This window comes from Salmo trutta, chromosome 6 (assembly GCF_901001165.1).
Source record: "Salmo trutta chromosome 6, fSalTru1.1, whole genome shotgun sequence".
NCBI lineage: Eukaryota > Metazoa > Chordata > Actinopteri > Salmoniformes > Salmonidae > Salmo > Salmo trutta.
This window is the reverse complement of record NC_042962.1, coordinates 7,785,388-7,806,710: the sequence shown is the minus strand read 5'-3', so window position 1 is coordinate 7,806,710 and position 21,323 is coordinate 7,785,388. Positions and strand designations below refer to the sequence as shown.

The 21,323-nt window shown below is 46.9% G+C and overlaps 1 protein-coding gene across 3 annotated transcripts in view; it reads left to right on the top strand.

Moving 5' to 3' along the window:
• Positions 1-21,323, top strand: part of LOC115195364 (rho guanine nucleotide exchange factor 4) — a 123,464-nt gene that overhangs the window by 22,615 nt on the left and 79,526 nt on the right. Inside the window, exons 1-2 of one of the 3 annotated variants that reach the window (XM_029755155.1) lie at positions 14,552-17,405; positions 17,445-19,706. In XM_029755155.1, coding sequence (XP_029611015.1) covers positions 15,462-17,405; positions 17,445-19,706 — 4,206 coding nt within the window. In that variant the 5' untranslated portion in view covers positions 14,552-15,461. Of the gene's footprint in view, positions 1-12,209; positions 12,591-14,551; positions 19,707-21,323 lie in introns of those variants that run through there. The other 2 variants (XM_029755156.1, XM_029755154.1) reach the window with 2 other exon arrangements.

The following is a 21,323-nucleotide window of genomic DNA, read 5'->3' as shown; positions in this document are numbered from 1 at the left end:
TGAAGCCACTGGGTCATGAGCTGATGAATTTCACACACCTGCCAGCTGCTCCTCCATAGCAACCGTCGCCCGGGCCACAAGAACGAGCAGTTATTTCTGTAATAACAGCTTCTATTCCGCTCGTCTCTGTGTGCTCGTGTCTGTGTGCTCGTCTCTGTGTGCATTCGTGCATGTATGTGAGTAACAGATGGAGTTATGAGATGTGTGTATGAGTGTGCGGTCTACTTTGTCAAGTGTATGGCATGCCTTGGCACTTCACACAGTCTGTCAATACCAGGTTCACCCCATTGGGTCACCCTTCTATCAATCGTAGGAACACACTGCTTTACCGTAGTGATCAGAGGACGGAAGGAAGGCATGCTCAGGCAGTAACCACGACGATCAGAGAAATGTAGTCTTGTGTTTGTTTGGTTATTTCTCGTATGATTTGAGGCCTGTTCTTCTAGAGATAGACAGCTGGTCTATATTTCACAGATTCTATCACTACCCCCCCCCCCCCCTTACCCAGACCCCCTTATTTTAACTGGAATGGTTCCCCTCCCTGAACCCAGTGAAGCTGTACTGTGATGGGATGAGATGGGACCTTGGTGCCATCCCCAGATTTAGTCCTAAAAACAACAGATGGCTTTGTTTTCAGGGCTGCAGTGCAGTTCGTGCTTGGTTTCACTGTGGATCTGGTAGAGTTATGAAGGCACCCCTGAATGCAGCCCCCCCCCCACCCGTCTGTCTGCCTGTCGACATCTCTGGTTGTCTCTCTGTGTTTCTAGTTTCAAGTTTTAATGTCACATGCACAAGTACAGTGAAAAGCCTTTCTTGCAAGCCCAAAACCCAACAATGCACTAATCAAAACCAATGTATTACTAGGAAATATACAGGAGAAATAAGAATAAGAAATATGAAGAACACAATAAAGTAAGTAAGTATACTATATTGAGGAAATATTTAAGAAGTCAGTTTACAATGTGCAGGGATACTGGAGTGATGGAGGTAGATATGTATAGGGGTAAGGTGACTATGTACAGGGTGAGTTCAGTACCATATTAACAATGTGCAGGGATACTGGAGTGATGGAGGTAGATATGTATAGGGGTAAGGTGACTATGTACAGGGTGAGTTCAGTACCATATTAACAATGTGCAGGGATACTGGAGAAATGGAGGTAGATATGTATAGGGGTAAGGTGATTAGGCAACAGGATATAAGATAAACAGAGTAGCAGCAGCTTGTATGTGAGTGAGTGTGCGGGTGTGTAGAGTCAGTGTGAATATAATGTTTGAGTGATGGAGTTAGTGTTTATGTGTTAGTTGGAGTGACTGTGTGTGAGTGTTTAGGGCCCTGTGAGTGGGCATAGAGACAGTGCAAATATTGAAATAAAGATACAAGGTAAACTCTGTGTTTTGTTAGCTCAGTCGTATTGCTTGGGGATAGAATGAGGATGAAGAGTCAAGCCCAACTGGTCCCTTCAAAATAACACACCACATCAATCCTGTCACCTACCGTCTCCATTTGCCCCGCCATTACCGGATCTCCTCATCCTTCCATGTGTCCCTTCTCAAGCCTGTGAAGTACAGCCCTTTCCATCTTCCTGTGGCCCACCTTGGCGCACGCCCTCTGTTTGACATCGGCGGTGCACCAGCTTATTCCATCCAAGCCCTCCTTGACTCCAAGCGCCTGGGTGGTCGCATCCACTACCTGATGGATTGGGAGGGGCACGGACCCGAAGAACGGTCCTGGGTCCCCGCCCAGGACATCCTTGACCCAGCCATGATCCTGGCTTTCCACCGTAACCATCCTGACCGCCCAGCTCCACGTCCACGTGGGAGGCCCCCTGCTCCGTGTCCTGTTTCAGTAATAATGAAATCAGACCTTCTTGATAATCTACCATTTTTATAGGACTGATTAAAACATGCTAATAACAGTCCTTTGAGTAAATCAAAAAAGGTTTGGTATAATGAACTTTTTGCAAGGGTCACAAAGCCCGGATGTCCCGGGTAGAGAGCCACATACGTTGCCAAGGGTGGAAGAGTGGAATAGGTTGGCGACGCCTGTCAGCGAACCGTTTCTGGGAGAGGTAAGCTTGATGTAGGTGCCGATGTACAGTCTCCCAAACCTGCTCACTACATCGAAACCACTCATCGACAGCAGGCACAGTTCCGGGCTCTGTCTCCCATGGGAACCCGGGGGGTTGGTATCTGAGGACACACTGAAAAGGAGTGAGATGGAGTGAGGAATGCACCAGGGAGTTCTGTGCGTATTTGGCCCAGGCTAGATAGCGACTCCACTCGTGTGGTTGGTGGGTGCAGTGTTGGCAAAGGTACTTCCCTATTTCCTGATCCAGTCATTCCATCTGCCCATTGGTTGGGGATGGTATCCAGAGGATAGGCTGATGGAGACCCCAGTCGGTCGCAGAAGGCTTGCCACACCCTGGAGACGAACTGGGGTCTCCGAAACGATGTCTTCCGGGATCCCCTTTGATGATCTTCATCTGGTGGCACTCCCAGGACTACATGTTACACAATAAATGTTCGTTTTGTTTGATAATGTCCCTCTTTATGTCCAAAAACTTCCATTTTGTTGGTGCGTTTAGTTCAGTAATCCAAAGGCACAAAGCGCTCTCTCAACATTCAGACGAAAATTCAAAAAGTACAATAAAAGTTCGTAGAAACATGTCAAACGATGTTTAAAATCAATCCTCAGGTTGTTTTTGTCATAAATAATCAATAATATTTCAACTGGACAAAAGCTTCATCAATAGAAAAGGAGAAACAAGAAAGGCGCGCTCCCGATCACGTGCTGGACTCATGTCTGGAAATTTCCACTGTCCACTCATTGAAAGTGCTGTATCTCCCTCATTTTTCAGAGTAAAAGCCTGAAACCATGCCTAAAGACTGGCCACATGTAGAAGAAGCCATAGAGATTGTGAACTGGGTCCTAAGTCTTTGTATGGTGGATAGGCTTTCAATGGAAAAACAGCCTTTCAAAATAATAGTACTTCCTGCATGGATTTTCCTCAGGTGTTTTGCCTGCCATATCATTTACATTTAAGTCATTTAGCAGACGCTCTTATCCAGAGCGACTTACAAATTGGTGCATTCACCTATAATATCCAGTAGAACAACCGCTTTACAATAGTGCATCTAAATCTTTTAAAGGGGGGGGGGGGGTTAGAAGGATTACTTTATCCTATCCCAGGTATTCCTTAAAGAGGTGGGGTTTCAGGTGTCTCCGGAAGGTGGTGATTGACTCCGCTGTCCTGGCATCGTGAGGGAGCTTGTTCCACCATTGGGGTGCCAGAGCGGCGAACAGTTTTGACTGGGCTGAGCGGGAACTGTGCTTCCTCAGAGGTAGGGAGGCGAGCAGGCCAGAGGTGGATGAACGCAGTGCCCTTGTTTGGGTGTAGGGCCTGATCAGAGCCTGAAGGTACGGAGGTGCCGTTCCCCTCACAGCTCCGTAGGCAAGCACCATGGTCTTGTAGCGGATGCGAGCTTCAACTGGAAGCCAGTGGAGAGAGCGGAGGAGCGGGGTGACGTGAGAGAACTTGGGAAGGTTGAACACCAGACGAGCTGCGGCGTTCTGGATGAGTTGTAGGGGTTTGATGGCACAGGCAGGGAGCCCAGCCAACAGTGAGTTGCAGTAATCCAGACGGGAGATGACAAGTGCCTGGATTAGGACCTGCGCCGCTTCCTGTGTGAGGCAGGGTCGTACTCTGCGAATGTTGTAGAGCATGAACCTACAGGATCGGGTCACCGCCTTGATGTTAGTGGAGAACGACAGGGTGTTGTCCAGGATCACGCCAAGGTTCTTAGCACTCTGGGAGGAGGACACAAGGGAGTTGTCAACCGTGATGGCGAGATCATGGAACGGGCAGTCCTTCCCCGGGAGGAAGAGCAGCTCCGTCTTGCCGAGGTTCAGCTTGAGGTGGTGATCCGTCATCCACACTGATATGTCTGCCAGACATGCAGAGATGCGATTCGCCACCTGGTCGTCAGAAGGGGGAAAGGAGAAGATTAATTGTGTGTCGTCTGCATAGCAATGATAGGAGAGACCGTGTGAGGATATGACAGAGCCAAGTGACTTGGTGTATAGCGAGAATAGGAGAGGGCCTAGAACAGAGCCCTGGGGGACACCAGTGGTGAGAGCACGTGGTGCGGAGACAGATTCTCGCCACGCCACCTGGTAGGAGCGACCTGTCAGGTAGGACGCAATCCAAGCGTGGGCCGTGCCGGAGATGCCCAGCTCGGAGAGGGTGGAGAGGAGGATCTGATGGTTCACAGTATCAAAGGCAGCAGATAGGTCTAGAAGGATGAGAGCAGAGGAGAGAGAGTTAGCTTTAGCAGTGCGGAGAGCCTCCGTGACACAGAGAAGAGCAGTCTCAGTTGAATGCCCAGTCTTGAAACCTGACTGATTAGGATCAAGAAGGTCGTTCAGTTCTGTTATGCTCACAGACATTATTTTAAGAGTGTTTTCTATCCAAATCTACCAATTATATGCATATCCTAGCTTCTGGGCCTGAGTAGCAGGCAGTTTAATTTGGGCACGCTTTTCATCCAAAATTCCGAATGCTGCCCCCTACCCTAGTGAAGTTAACAGGGATTAGTTTGACTCTTAACTGTTGTGCCAATTGTCTGTCAATTAAATGACCTGCGGCACCCGAGTCCACTAGTCCCTCCACAAACTGAGTGACCTCATTAACAGAAAGAAGAGCCGGGATACCAAATTGCTTTCTGGTAATATTCAAAAACGTAGACGTGCTCACCCGGACGGAAGTGGAGGGGTTGTGGTCACCCCTTCGTGGGGGGGGGGTGTGGTCACCCCTTCGTGGGGGGGGTGAATCAGACAGCTATTGAGTAGGCGATTACTCTCTCCACAATAGAGGAACAGGTTTTCACGTAACCTCTGGAGTCTCTCAGCAGGCGTGAAAGAGGGGCGCGGCCGAGTTGCATGGGTTCGGGGCTATTAGACCGTGGTGGACGAGAGACGGGCGTGGAAGACTCACAGGCCATGGGCAACTGAATAGGTCTGCAGTCCACCAGTAGGTTGCCAATGGATATGGACATCCGGATGTATTGGTTTAGGTCAGTTAAATCTCCTCTGCAGGCCAGTTCGGTCTGTAACTCCCAATCAGAACTTTGACCGGCCCACAGGGCTGTGACCCAATCCAGAGCTTTGCCTGTGAGTAAGGAGATGACGAAGTCCACCCTGTCTTTGTCAAAGGTGGCGTCAGCGGGGTGATGATCTATGTACAGGTTACGTTGCATGAGAAATCCTTGACATTTCCCTGTGGAGCCGTCGTATTTATTAGGCATGAATATGGGGGAGATGAACGAGAGGAGGCTGTGGCACCTGATATCGGTGAAGCAGGAATAGACTGGCGCAGGAGGTCGCAGAGTTCATCGATTCATTCCTCCTGTCGGGTTAGACGTAGCTGCAGCTCCGTTGAATACATCTGTTATTTTTGGTGAGGTATTCTGTAATGAATACGATGGGAGACAGAGAGCTGGTTTCAAGCGCGGGGCACAGCGGGTGTTTAATTGTAAAGGACCACAGAAGAAGGCAGGTAGCTGTGTCCAGGGGCAGGCAGAATGTCATACACAGGGGCTCCAAGAAGGTAACAGTACAGGCATAGGAAAGGCTAATAACATAGTACAGGAGATCAGGCAAGATGTTGATAACAGGAAATCCAATAGGCAAAAGTACAGGCAGGGAATAGGCAAAAAGGCGTTGTTAGTGAGAATGGCCAAAAACTATGATACACGGGAGGACTAATATGGAAATTAACAGGGCTCCGAATAGAATGTGTATCAAAACAAACAATACCTCACAATGATGGGGTGCAAAGAACTGAACTAAATAATGTGTGTAAATGACATACAGGTGTGTGAACAGGTGATCAGAGTGAGTTGGAAGCAGACATTACAAATATAAAGATCCATTCCCTTTTAAAAAAAAAAATTGGAGGCCCTGCAAATGGCACTGCTGAGTGATTTTAAAAAGTCATAGTCAATCAATGAAATAATAATACTAGTAAAAAAAATATTATTTTAAAAGCTATGACAATAGAAAGGTTCAGAACTTTGTTGAAACATCACAGCAGAGTTGAAAAACATACAGTACCAGTCAAAAGTTTTGACACACCTACTCATTCAAGGGTTTCTCTTTATTTCTACTATTTTTATACATTGTAGAATAATAGTGAAGACATCAAAACTATGAAATAACACATATGGAATCATGTAGCAACCAAAGAAGTGTTAAACAAACCAAAATATATTTTAGATTTTTCAAAGTAGCCACCCCTTGATGACCACTTTGCACACTCTACAATGTAGAACATAGTAAAAATAACGAAAAACCATTGAATAGGTGTGTCCACCTTTGACTGGTAGTGTACATAGCTGTTCTTTGTTTATGTTGTTCCAAAGTTGAGATGAAAGCTTTTGGCAGGGGCTGTCTATGTACATAGTCAGTTGGTTGGAGTGTAGTTAGGTATTGTATGTATTTACATGGTTAGAGTGTAGTTAGGTATTGCATGTATTAATATAGTCAGTTGGTTAGAGTGTAGTTAGGTATTGTATGTATTAACATGGTTAGAGTGTAGTTAGGTATTGTATGTATTAACATGGTTAGAGTGTAGTTAGGTATTGTATGTATTTACATAGTTGGTTAGAGTGTAGTTAGGTATTGTATGTATTAACATGGTTAGAGTGTAGTTAGGTATTGTATGTATTAACATGGTTAGAGTGTAGTTAGGTATTGTATGTATTTACATAGTTGGTTAGAGTGTAGTTAGGTATTGTATGTATTAACATGGTTAGAGTGTAGTTAGGTATTGTATGTATTAACATAGTTGGTTAGAGTGTAGTTAGGCATTGTATGTATTAATATAGTCTGTTGGTTAGAGTGTAGTTAGGTATTGTATGTATTAACATGTTTAGAGTGTAGTTAGGTATTGTATGTATTAATATAGTCTGTTGGTTAGAGTGTAGTTAGGTATTGTATGTATTTACATGGTTAGAGTGTAGTTAGGTATTGTATGTATTTACATGGTTAGAGTGTAGTTAGGTATTGTATGTATTAACATGGTTAGAGTGTAGTTAGGTATTGTATGTATTTACATAGTTGGTTAGAGTGTAGTTAGGTATTGTATGTATTTACATAGTTGGTTAGAGTGTAGTTAGGTATTGTATGTATTAACATGGTTAGAGTGTAGTTAGGTATTGTATGTATTAACATGGTTAGAGTGTAGTTAGGTATTGTATGTATTAACATGGTTAGAGTGTAGTTAGGTATTGTATGTATTAACATGGTTAGAGTGTAGTTAGGTATTGTATGTATTTACATAGTTGGTTAGAGTGTAGTTAGGTATTGTATGTATTTACATAGTTGGTTAGAGTGTAGTTAGGTATTGTATGTATTAACATGGTTAGAGTGTAGTTAGGTATTGTATGTATTTACATAGTTGGTTAGAGTGTGGTTAGGTATTGTATGTATTTACATGGTTAGAGTGTAGTTAGGTATTGTATGTATTAACATGGTTAGAGTGTAGTTAGGTATTGTATGTATTAACATAGTTGGTTAGAGTGTAGTTAGGCATTGTATGTATTAATATAGTCTGTTGGTTAGAGTGTAGTTAGGTATTGTATGTATTAACATGTTTAGAGTGTAGTTAGGTATTGTATGTATTTACATGGTTAGAGTGTAGTTAGGTATTGTATGTATTTACATGGTTAGAGTGTAGTTAGGTATTGTATGTATTTACATGGTTAGAGTGTAGTTAGGTATTGTATGTATTAATATAGTCTGTTGGTTAGAGTGTAGTTAGGTATTGTATGTATTAATATGGTTAGAGTGTAGTTAGGTATTGTATGTATTAACATGGTTAGAGTGTAGTTAGGTAAAATACGTATTTAAGTAGTCAGTCCTACTGTCTGTCAGATTGTGTGCAATCATGCATTGAGTTTGTCCATCATGGTTCCAGATCTATTTATAAAGCTGCCTGGCTTCTTAGTGTCTTGTCTCATTGGTGTGATTTCCTGCCACGCCTCCACAGCCAGGGCAGATTAGTCTAACTGCTACAAGTGTCTTTATATTCAGCCGTTCAAGAGGCAGAGGCACTCCTCTAGCCGTACCTTCTGTCGTCTGTTTTGGGACTCGCCCCTCTATTTCTCAGGGCTGGTCGCCGCGGGTAGCCCAAGTCCTTACGGAGAGGAAGAGTGACGTCCCTGTAATCTAAGACCCACCCTCCTCCACCTCACCTTCATCCCCCCTTCACAGGGCTCTGCGGCTTACTCAGGAGGATAGGTGATGGAAGATAGACCAAGAGACAAAAAGTGGAGAGAGAAGAGAGGAGTGGAGAGAGGAGGAGAGGGAAGAACGGGCGGTGTAGAGTGAAGGCGTGAGGGACGGAGGAGTGTACAGAGGACTGTACGGAGGAGTGTATGTCATAGTGTGTTCCATTGTGTGTGAGGGGCCATGGGAGCAGTGCTCAGCTGGGTTATTGCAAGCCTCTACACTGTGGTGGTGGAAACAGCTGTGATTGTGGGACTCGGGAGCGTAAGTTACGGCGCAGGAAAACTTTCTGTTTAGCCTTATCTTCAGCCTTATCTTCAGCCTTATCTACAGCCTTATTTTCAGCCTTATCTTCAGCCTTATCTTCAGCCTTATCTTCAGCCTTATCTTCAGCCTTATCTACAGCCTTATCTTCAGCCTTATCTACAGCCTTATTTTCAGCCTTATCTTCAGCCTTATCTTCAGCCTTATCTTCAGCCTTATCTACAGCCTTATCTTCAGCCTTATCTACAGCCTTATCTACAGCCTTATCTTCAGCCTTATCTTCAGCCTTATCTACAGCCTTATCTACAGCCTTATCTTCAGCCTTATCTTCAGCCTTATCTTCAGCCTTATCTTCAGCCTTATCTTCAGCCTTATCTACAGCCTTATCTACAGCCTTATCTACAGCGTGTTTACTTCAGCCTTATCTTCAGCCTTATCTTCAGCCTTATCTTCAGCCTTATCTTCAGCCTTATCTTCAGCCTTATCTTCAGCCTTATCTTCAGCCTTATCTTCAGCCTTATCTTCAGCCTTATCTTCAGCCTTATCTACAGCCTTATCTACAGCCTTATCTACAGCGTGTTTACTTCAGCCTTATCTTCAGCCTTATCTTCAGCCTTATCTTCAGCCTTATCTTCAGCCTTATCTTCAGCCTTATCTTCAGCCTTATCTTCAGCCTTATCTTCAGCCTTATCTTCAGCGTGTTTACTTCAGCCTTATCTTTAGCGTGTGTGTGACATTAGCGATGGCTTCATCTTGGTAACTACTGTGTTGTTAACTTTTGCAGTTTTTGTACAGAGAAAGTGATTGTCATTTTTTTTACTTAAATTGTGTTTACACATTATGTTTGTAGAATGTAAATGTAGATTGAATGAGAGGGGGTTTGAGAGAGGGAGAGCGCCTACACAGCCGCGTGTTCAAACCTTTAATATGGATGTGTAGTGGCTTCTGCAGTAATAGTTACACTACATGGCCAAAAGTATGTGGACACCCCTTCAAATTAGTGGATTCGGCTATTTCAGCCACACCCGTTGCTGACAGGTGTATAAAAATCAAGCACACCGCCATGCGATCTCCATAGACAAACATTGGCAGTAGAATGGCCACCATCATAAGATGCCACCTTTCAAACAAGTGAGTTCGTCAAGTTTCTGCCCTGCTAGAGCTGCCCCGGTCAGCTGTACGTGTTGGTATTATGAAGTGGAAACGTCTAGGAGCAACAACGACTCAGCAGCGAAGTGGTAGGCCACACAAGCTCACAGAATAGGTCCACGAGTGCCGAAACACGTAGCGCGTAAATCGTCTGTCCTCGGTTGCAACACTCACTACCGTTTCCATGGCCGAGCAGCCATACACAAGCCTAACACGGAACACAAACTGGCTGCGCGCGTGCGCCATCGTGCATAAATGTATTTTGTCCCCCCACACCAAACGCGATCACGACATGCAGGTTAAAATATCAAAACAAACTCTGAACCAATTATATTAATTTGGGGACAGGTCGAAAAGCATTAATCATTTATGGCAATTTAGCTAGTTAGCTTGCTGTTGCTAGCTAATTTGTCCTGGGATATAAACATTGAGTTGTTATTTTACCTGAAATGCACAATGTCCTCTACTCCGCCAATTAATCCACACATAAAACGTTCAAATGAATCGTTTCTAGTCATCTCTCTTCCTTCCAGGCTGATTCTTCTCTTGACTTTTTATTGCGATTGGCAACTTTCATAAATTAGGTGCATTACCGCCACTGACCTCGTTCGTCTTTCACCCACCCATGTGGGTATAACCAATGAGGAGATGGCACGTGGGTACCTGCTCCTATAAACCAATGAGGAGATGGCAGAGGCAGGACTTGCAGCGCAATCTGTGTCAGAAATAGAACTGATTTCTATTTGTTTTTTAAATAAATGTATCTTATTTCAATATTATTTATATATATATATATATATATACACATTTTTTTCCCCATTATATTTTATTTATTTTTGTTATTAATTAATTTTTTAAAAATTTTTTAAAATTATTTTAATTTTTTATTATTATTATTTTTTGCCCTGGGAAAAGTTGACGCGCGCGAGCACTGTGGGTGCAATAATTGAATAACATAGATTTCTACATTTATTTTGCAATGCTCGCGCACGCAACGAGAGCGGTGTGGTCAGCCTGTGAGATCACCATGCACAATGCGAAGCGTCGGTTGGACTGGTGTAAAGCTTCCACCATTGGACTCTGGCGCAGTGGAAACACGTTCTCTGGAGTGATGAATAACGCTTCACCATCTGGCAGTCCAATGGATGAATCTGGATTAGGCGGATGCCAAGAGAACGCTACCTGCCCGAATGCATAGTGCCAACTGTAAAACTTGGTGGAGGAGGAATAATGGTCTGGGGCTGTTTTTCATGGTTCAGGTTAGGCCCCTCAGGATAGGCCCCCACAATGACATTCTAGACAATTCTGTGCTTCCAACTTTGTGGCAACAGTTTGAGGAAGGCCCTTTCCTGTTTCAGCATTGCAATGCCCCCATGCTCAAAGTGAGGTCCATACAGGAATGTTTTTTTGAGATCTGTGTGGAAGAACTTGACTGCTTGCACAGAGCCCTGACCTCAACCCCGTTGATCACCTTTGAGATGAATTTGAACACCGACCGCGAGCCAGGCCTAATCGCCCAACATCAGTGCCAGACCTCACTAATGCTGTGGCTGAATGGAAGCAAGTCCCCACAGCAATGTTCCAACATCTAGTGGAAAACCTTTCCAGAAGAGAGGAGGCTGTTATAGCAGCCAAAGGGGGGAACAACTCCATATTAATGCCCATGATTTTGGAATGAGATGTTTGACGAATGGGTGTCCACATACTTTTGTCCACGTAGTGTATGTAGATAGATCCATTATTTGTCCTCTGACAGATTTTCCCAGGTGGAGGAGATATGACAGTAATTAGAGAGAAACATGTTGCTCCTTTTTATGCCAGGCTCCTAGTCAACTGTACCTTCCCAGGGCCTGATGTTTTATCTTTCTCCGATTTACTGAAGGCATCAGGACCTGATGTTATATCTCTCTCTGATTTACTGAATGCACCGGGGCCTGACGTTATATCTCTCTCTGATTTACTGAAGGCATCAGGGCCTGACGTTATAGCTCTCTCTGATTTACTGAACACACCAGGGCCTGACATTATATCTCTCTCTGATTTACTGAACACATCAGGGCCTGATGCCGTATCTCTCTCTGATTTACTGAACACACCAGGGCCTGACGTTATATCTCTCTCTGATTTACTGAATGCACAGGGGCCTGACATTATATCTCTCTCTGATTTACTGAACACACCGGGGCCTGACGTTATATCTCTCTCTGATTTACTGAATGCACCAGGGCCTGACGTTATATCTCTCTCTGATTTACTGAATGCATCGGGGCCTGACGTTATATCTCTCTCTGATTTACTGAATGCACCGGGGCCTGACGTTATAGCTCTCTCTGATTTACTGAATGCACCAGGGCCTGACGTTATATCTCTCTCTGATTTACTGAAGGCACTGTGTTGTATACAGAGTTATCTGAGCCTCCACAAGATCATCTTATCGCTATCACTCTTAGCAGTGTTAAGTTACTCCTTCATTGATTTATATCTCTCTTCTTTTTTTCTCTCTGCAGACCCAGGAAGCTCTTGAGGACTCGGAGGGACTGCAGAACACAGGGAGATTACAATTAGAGGTGGAGGAGGGGGATTTGGGACCCGGCGACCCCCAAGACTGGAGTCAGGACGAGGCGAGGAAGTGGAGCGGTGGTGGGAGTGACATCACCTCGTCGGAGGAGTACTTTAACTCGTATTCATGGAACAGTGACACGTTGTGTGACACTCTGTGGGAACTGAGCGCGGACAGCAGCGAGGACTCTCTGTCTGCCGTACTGGGGGTGGAGGACGTACACACGGCATGGAAGAACAGCAGCTTCCACACCGCTGGGCACTGTAGAGCCAGACACACAGCAGAGAGGAGCCAGCATAACCACAGCACAGAGAGCACAGAGACTCACGTATGCAGACCAAGCACAGAGAAACAGCCCAGCACAGATACAGCACACAGTCAGCGTTGCAACACAGAGATAACAAACACATACATAAACACAGAGAAATACAGCATAGAGATTCATAACCAACAACACAGCACAGAGAAGCTCACAGAGAAGAAGCGACACAAGCGCAGCACAGAGACAGAAACCCAGCATAGCACAGAGAAAGTCAGTACAGAGGTTTATGTCACTCAAAGCACAGGTAATCAGAAAACACTAATACACCAGACAGAGTCCCACAGACAGAATTGCCCAGCCGGACACCAGCTCGACATCTCACAAAGCACAGAAACGTTTACACAGAGCAGCACAGAGAAATGGTGCACAGCGTTACCCAACACAGGTAAAACAGGGAAAGAAAGCACAGCGTTACCCAACACAGGTAAAACAGGGAAAGAAAGCACAGGGTTACCCAACACAGGGATATGTAATCAACATAGCATGGATATACAACATATAGATCTGCTGTCCACTCTGCACAGTATGGAGAAACATAATTCACAAATACACAGCAGTCACCTGGAGCAGGTAAGCCTTGCCAGCCAGAATACATCTAGTACCGACAGACAGGTGGCACACAACCAGCACATTGCAGAGACACACTGCATAGACACCAACAACACAACAGAGACACACTGCATAGACACACACAACACAGCCAAACCAGACACACACTGCAGACTCTCACACACCACAGCCAAACCAGACACACACTGCAGACTCTCACACACCACAGCCAAACCAGACACACACTGCAGACTCACACACACCACAGCCAAACCAGACACACACTGCAGACTCACACACAACATGTGTATGGACACACAACACACAGAGAGGAGTCCACCCACCACAGAGCCAGAGAGGAGTAGTCCACCCACCACAGAGCCAGAGAGGAGTAGTCCACCCACCACAGAGACAGAGAGGAGTAGTCCACCCACCACAGAGACAGAGAGGAGTAGTCCTCCCACCACAGAGACAGAGAGGAGTAGTCCACCCACCACAGAGACAGAGAGGAGTAGTCCACCCACCACAGAGAGGAGTAGTCCTCCCACCACAGAGACAGAGAGGAGTAGTCCACCCACCACAGAGACAGAGAGGAGTAGTCCTCCCACCACAGAGACAGAGAGGAGTAGTCCTCCCACCACAGAGACAGAGAGGAGTAGTCCTCCCAGCACAGAGACAGAGAGGAGTAGTCCTCCCACCACAGAGACAGAGAGGAGTAGTCCTCCCACCACAGAGACAGAGAGGAGTAGTCCTCCCACCACAGAGACAGAGAGGAGTAGTCCTCCCACCACAGAGACAGAGAGTAGTAGTCCACCCACCACAGAGCCAGAGAGGAGTAGTCCACCCACCACAGAGACAGAGAGGAGTAGTCCTCCCACCACAGAGGCAGAGAGGAGTAGTCCTCCCACCACAGAGACAGAGAGGAGTAGTCCACCCACCACAGAGACAGAGAGGAGTAGTCCACCCACCACAGAGACAGAGAGGAGTAGTCCACCCACCACAGAGGCAGAGAGGAGTAGTCCTCCCACCACAGAGACAGAGAGGAGTAGTCCACCCACCACAGAGAGGAGTAGTCCTCCCACCACAGAGAGGAGTAGTCCACCCACCACAGAGAGGAGTAGTCCTCCCACCACAGAGACAGAGAGGAGTAGTCCACCCACCACAGAGACAGAGAGGAGTAGTCCACCCACCACAGAGAGGAGTAGTCCACCCACCACAGAGACAGAGAGGAGTAGTCCTCCCACCACAGAGCCAGAGAGGAGTAGTCCACCCACCACAGAGACAGAGAGGAGTAGTCCACCCACCACAGAGACAGAGAGGAGTAGTCCACCCACCACAGAGACAGAGAGGAGTAGTCCACCCACCACAGAGACAGAGAGGAGTAGTCCACCCACCACAGAGACAGAGAGGAGTAGTCCTCCCACCACAGAGACAGAGAGGAGTAGTCCACCCACCACAGAGACAGAGAGTAGTCCACCCACCACAGAGGCAGAGAGGAGTAGTCCTCCCACCACAGAGGCAGAGAGGAGTAGTCCACCCACCACAGAGGCAGAGAGGAGTAGTCCTCCCACCACAGAGGCAGAGAGGAGTAGTCCTCCCACCACAGAGGCAGAGAGGAGTAGTCCTCCCACCACAGAGGCAGAGAGGAGTAGTCCTCCCACCACAGAGGCAGAGAGGAGTAGTCCTCCCACCACAGAGGCAGAGAGGAGTAGTCCTCCCACCACAGAGGCAGAGAGGAGTAGTCCTCCCACCACAGAGGCAGAGAGGAGTAGTCCACCCACCACAGAGAGGAGTAGTCCTCCCACCACAGAGAGGAGTAGTCCACCCACCACAGAGAGGAGTAGTCCTCCCACCACAGAGACAGAGAGGAGTAGTCCACCCACCACAGAGACAGAGAGGAGTAGTCCTCCCACCACAGAGACAGAGAGGAGTAGTCCTCCCACCACAGAGCCAGAGAGGAGTAGTCCACCCACCACAGAGCCAGAGAGGAGTAGTCCACCCACCACAGAGCCAGAGAGGAGTAGTCCACCCACCACAGAGACAGAGAGGAGTAGTCCTCCCACCACAGTGAAATACAACCCAGCACCACACAGTTTAGAAACCACAGGGAAGGTCCATTCAGCCAGTCCATGTGTGGGTATCCCCAATGGACCTGTCACAAAGACCCAGCCTCAGGCCTTCCTCAGTGCTAAAGAGACTCACGGTGAGACATGCGGATCATGTGCCCACTGCCAGGAAGAGCACAAGGTGTGTGTCACAACGAGGAACTCAGCAGAGCCACCTGAACCGTCAGGGACAGAGGAGACGGTGAATGGGATCTGTTCAATCATGTCGTCTGTGGAGGCTGGACATCCTTTTGAGGAGGGACTTACTGTAGAGGTGGGACTTTCTCCCTTGCTAGACACCCGTGGGCCCATACCTGTTTCCAACATCCTGTCACCTGATCTGTCTCTCTCACCATCGCAAAACAGGAAGGGGATCAACCAATTGGAAACCCAGTTAGCCTCACCTGTCCCAGCTCCTGGGCTAGGCGGTGAAGGAATTACAGAGATACGAACACAGAGCGTTAGTTCACGACCCCTGAAGAAGGATGCCGTTCAAACCCAGGGCCTAATCCCTGAGCTCCAGGACCAGGGGGGCTCCAGCACAGAGACACCCAGGGACAGTGAGCACTCACCTGGGGAGAGTACGAGGGATGAGGGCTGGCTGGGGGAAGGTTACACCTCCGTAGAGCTCCAACCTGCTTCTGCTCATCCCCAGTCTGACACTGTGGGGTGGAATGAGGAATGCCTGGCCCCCCACCCACACTCCCTCCCCCACATAGACTGGCCACCTCCCTCTGACAGGTCAGGATCAGAAGACTCAGAACACTCACAGCTGTTATCAAAGACCTCGACTAGTGAGGACAGGACAGGACCAACCCATTCCCTGTCCGGGGTGAGAGAGGAGGAGGAGGAGGAGAAAGAAGAAGAAGATTGTAATGTTTACAGTCAACAGAAGCAGGCAGTAGAAAGCACATCCTGCCCTGAATCAGCACAGCCAAACACTGTTATAACAGCGGAGTTCTCTGACCATACTGACTCTGACCATGTTTGGTTGTCAAGCACAGAGGAGACGGAGGACGCTATATTCCCCTATAGTCCTACAGGAGTCTTCATAGAGATCACTAGTGATCTGTATGTTGACCTCTGCACACAGGGTGTTTCTAGTGACATAGGCCAAGGGTCAACCCAACCTACAGAGACTGAGCCTCTTCAGGGAGACAGCACAGAACCCCCTGCCTTAGATCAGGAGGCTGTACCACTGAGAAGGATAGAGATAACTGTGGGAGCGGACTTTCCTGTTACCATAGGAACAGACTCTCGTGTTACCATAGGAACAGACTCTCCTGTTATCGTGGGAACAGACTCTCATGTTACCGTGGGAACAGACTCTCCTGTTATCGTGGGAACAGACTCTCCTGTTATCGTGGGAACAGACTCTCCTGTTACCGTGGGAACAGACTCTCCTGTTATCGTGGGAACAGACTCTCCTGTTACCGTGGCAACAGACTCTCCTGTTACCGTGGGAACAGACTCTCCTGTTACCGTGGGAACAGACTCTCCTGTTACCGTGGGAACAGACTCTCCTGTTACCGTGGGAACAGACTCTCCTGTTACCGTGGGAACAGACTCTCCTGTTACCGTGGGAACAGACTCTCCTGTTATCGTGGGAACAGACTCTCCTGTGTGTAAAGAACAAGTCCATCGCTGCCGTGATCATCTAGAGATCCACCACAGGATCCCTGAGCCTCCCTCTCCCTGCCCTGTGCCACCCTCAATCCTTTCTCTGTCCTCCCTCTCTGACTCCAACAACCACACCAAGGCCAGTGAAAGGTTGTGGTCGGGGTCTCTCAGTACGAGGGGCCAGGTGCCAGAGCAGTGGTCCTCTGAGGTTGAGATAAAGGTAGCCCACCAGAGCAGGTCAAATGAGTGTGGGGATAAAACTAATGTTGAGTCCCATTCCCTGACCGAGCCCGCAACATTTACCTCAAACCTCCTAGGGGAGACCAATGAGACTCTGGACAGCGCTCTTGAAGACCACCCTGAGGACTCTGAGAAGTTCCTGTCCCTCGTGGACTACCACCCTTACTGGTGCAGTGACAACTCAGCCGTGTCCTGGCTGGAGGGTGAGTGTCACTTCAGCCTGGCTGAGATGGAAGAGCTGGAGAGGCTTCAGAGAGAGGGTTACGGAGACACCCCTAATCAGAACCATACAGACTGGAGAGGAGACATCTCTAACCATACAGACACTACAGACTGGAGAGGAGACATCTCTAACCATACAGACACTACAGACTGGAGAGGAGGCATCTCTAACCATACAGACACTACAGACTGGAGAGGAGACCTCTCTAACCATACAGACACTACAGGCTGTAGGGAGGCTAATTGTGTTGCAAACAGTCCAACAGGCCTCTCTGAACCCTTATCTTCCTACCTGGAGACTGGAAGCCTGCTATTGGACAGTGCGGAGAAGAAGGGCCAGCAGCCCATTCCCCACCAATCCCCCAAGCCTCCCTGGGACAGAGACAGACAGGAGTGTAGCAACTCACCTGAGGCTTTAGGATTAGAGGACAGTTTTTTTACTGAGGAGGACAGCTCATACAGCTCCTACCGCCAGACCAGCTCTCACCCTGACCTCCTGCAGCAGGATTGTGGGGTGAGGATCGTGAGGTACCCCTATCCCGATGTCAGTCTCAACCTGCTCTCCCTTAGTAGCCTGGAAACCATCCTAGAGGCTGATCCCGACCACTCCCTGGACAACTCTGGGACAGTGGAAGATGAGACGGGAGATGAGGAAGATGAGGAGTGGAGAAAGATTGTTAGGATAAGGCCCACTGAGGAGGACAGAGGCACTGTTCTTCTGTCTGGTGACATCATCATATCCTATGTGCCCACTTTCAGCCCATCGTCGTGTCGTCCTGAGGACTTGTCCAGTATCGAGTCGTCAGAGCACCAGCTGGTCTTGTCGACCTTTGACCCCGATGACCCCAGAGTCATGACCTTACCACACGAGAGGGACGCCTCGGGCAGCGAGAGATGCTCCAGTCCCACCTCCACCTCTGTGTCCTATGATTTTGACACCACCAGCATTAACAGTGAGGAGATGGAAGAGTCCATCCTGCCTGTCTCAGGGGGGAATGCCAACCTCCACAAACCCATGAAGAGCAAATCTAAAGGCGGCCGGGCGGGGTGCTCCAAGAGCTCCAAGTTCTCTGTCTTCGCCAAGATGCCTTCTTTCAGGAAGAAGAACAGTCTGAAGAACACCAAGATGGACAGCTCGTCCCGGGACTCACCCGACCTGGGCCTGGGAAGGGAGCTGAGGGGAGGACATAGGGGACAGGGGGGAGACACCTCAGACGATGACAGTGTCTTCTTGACGGTCCAGCAGGCCTTCTCCTCCGGTCCGGTGGGTTGCTACGAGACAGAGGAGGAGGACTACAGCTTCGTCCCCTCCACGCCTCGCTCCAGCCACGTCCGCCTGCTCTTCAGGGAGGGGCCCAGCAGCCCAGACTCCACCCTGACCTCCCAGCCCGGAGGTCTCAGACACGACCACACTCGGGCCCCCGAGGGCCTGCACAGCTACAAGAGGAGCAAGAGCTCAGACAGCCCCAACCTCCGCATGCGCTTTGCCCAGGCCCAAAAGTCCCTGTCCAGCCTGTTTGAGTCTCGCTCCATGGATAAGGAGAACGAGGAGGAGCAGGGGAGCGTTGAGACAGGGAGTGAAGGGAAGGTGGGGCGAGCCAAACAGTCCTTGAGGAGGCTGAGGGCCAAAGAGGCTGAGCTTGTGAGGCGGACCCTGTCTGTCCCGGTCGGGGATGGGGTCGAGGGAGAGAACGGTGGGGGTTTGAGAACGCCCAGACAGATCCACAGTGACTACGCATCCCGCTCGGCCTCAGGCTCAGCTCTCAGTGTCCCTGGGTCCCCCTCCTCTCTCAGGGCTCTGAATCTCACCGACCCCCTCACCAAGAGGGGCCTGCAGGACAGTCACAGCGTGGCCGAGGCCGATACCCCACAGGGCTGCAAGTTGGATGGCCAGAGGAGGAAAGGGAAAGTCCCGCCCAACGGCCTGTCAATCAACTTATCAGACTCCGGCCCGCCGTACTCGCAAGACTCTGAGGCTCCGCCCGCAAATGAATCCAGCCCCCTGTCGCCCATGAGCCCCACCTCCCTGGCTGCATTAGCCAATCCGCTGTCCTGGTCCCCAGGGGGAGCCTATGAGAGCACAGCGTCTAGCATGGCAGCTACACCAGACACACCAGTGAGACCCATGAGCCCCAAGCCCCACAGCCCCAGATCTGCTGCCCAGCACAGGGCTATCTGCTACCCCCCCACTGCCTCTGGCCGGGCCTCAGTCCTGTCCCTGCTCCTCATGGGCCAGTCAGCCAGTGTAGAGGGCCTGTCTGACCCGCCAGAGAAGCCCAAGACCCTGAAGCCCCGAGCAGGACCGTTAGGCTCCTCCTCACTCAGTCCATTGGAGGACAGCGAAGTGGACAGTCTGCTTACTCCTATGTTCTTCAAACAGTTTGAGGTAAGGCACAGCTATATGATAACAAAGCTATAATGCCTCATTGTTATCATTTGTCTGACGGATTGCATGTTTTGTTAAGCAGATTCTCCATGGCAGGCAGGGATTGGCCTTGTGTGTAACTGATAATAACTAATAATAACTGAAATAACTGGTAATAACTATAAATAACTGACAATAACAGAATTTACTGAAAATACTGAAATAACTGAAATAACCGATAATAACTTGGAATAACAAAAAAACTGTTACAACTGATAACTGATACCAACCAAAATAACTAATAACTCATACAGCTGAAATAACTAATATAACTGATAATAACTGGTATAACCGATACAACCGGAAATAACCAACAATAACGGAATAACCGATATTAACCGATAACTGAGATACCTGATTATAACTGATATATCAGTTATTATCAGTTGTATTAGTTGTCAGTTATTTCAGTTATAACTGATATTAACTGATATTATTGATATTACCGAAATAACTGATAATAACTGATATGAACTGATATAACTGAAATAACTTAACTGATATAACCGATAATAACTGATAACAACTGAAATAATTGATCACCGATAATAACTTGAAATAACTGATAACTGAAAATAACTGAAATAACTGATAACTGATATAACTGATAATTGATAACAATATATATAATGTATAATAATAAATATAACTGATGTAACTGAAATAACAGATAATAACTAATATTAACTGATAATTACTGATATTACTGAAATAACTGATAATAACTGATAACTAGTATTAACTGATAATAACTGATATTACTGAAATAAATAATAACAGATATTAACCGAAATTCACTGTTAACAACTGAAATAACTGATAACTGATATAAACCGGTAATAGCCAATATAACTGACATTAATGAAATAACTGATAACCAATATTAACTGATGCAACTGAAATAACTGAAAATAGCTGATATAACTGAACTGATAATATCGGATAATAATGGATATAATGTATAATAACAAATATAACTGATGTAACTGAAATAGCGGATATAATGGATAATAACTGATATAACTGATAACTGATAATATCGGATAATAATAGATATAATGTATAATAACAAATATAATTGATGTAGCTGAAATAACAGATAATAACTGAAATAACTGATAATAACTGATAACAAATATTAACTGGTAATACCTTATATTATTGCGAACTGATAATAACTGATAACTGATATAACTGATAACACATATTAACTGGTAATAACTTATATTACTGAGAACTGATAATAACTGATAATAACTGATACTGCTGAAATAACTGAACTGATATTAACTGAAATTTGCTGTTAATAACTGAAATAACTGATAACTGATATACCCGGTAATAGCCGATATAACTGATATTACTGATATTAATGAAATATCTGCTAACTGATATTAACTGATATTAACTGATATTAACTGATGTAACTGAAAATAACTGAAAATAGCTGATATAACTGATAACTGATGATATCGGATAATAATGGATATAATGTATAATAACAAATATACTTGATGTAACTGAAATAACAGATATAACGGATAATAACTGATAACTGATATTACTGAAGTAACCGAT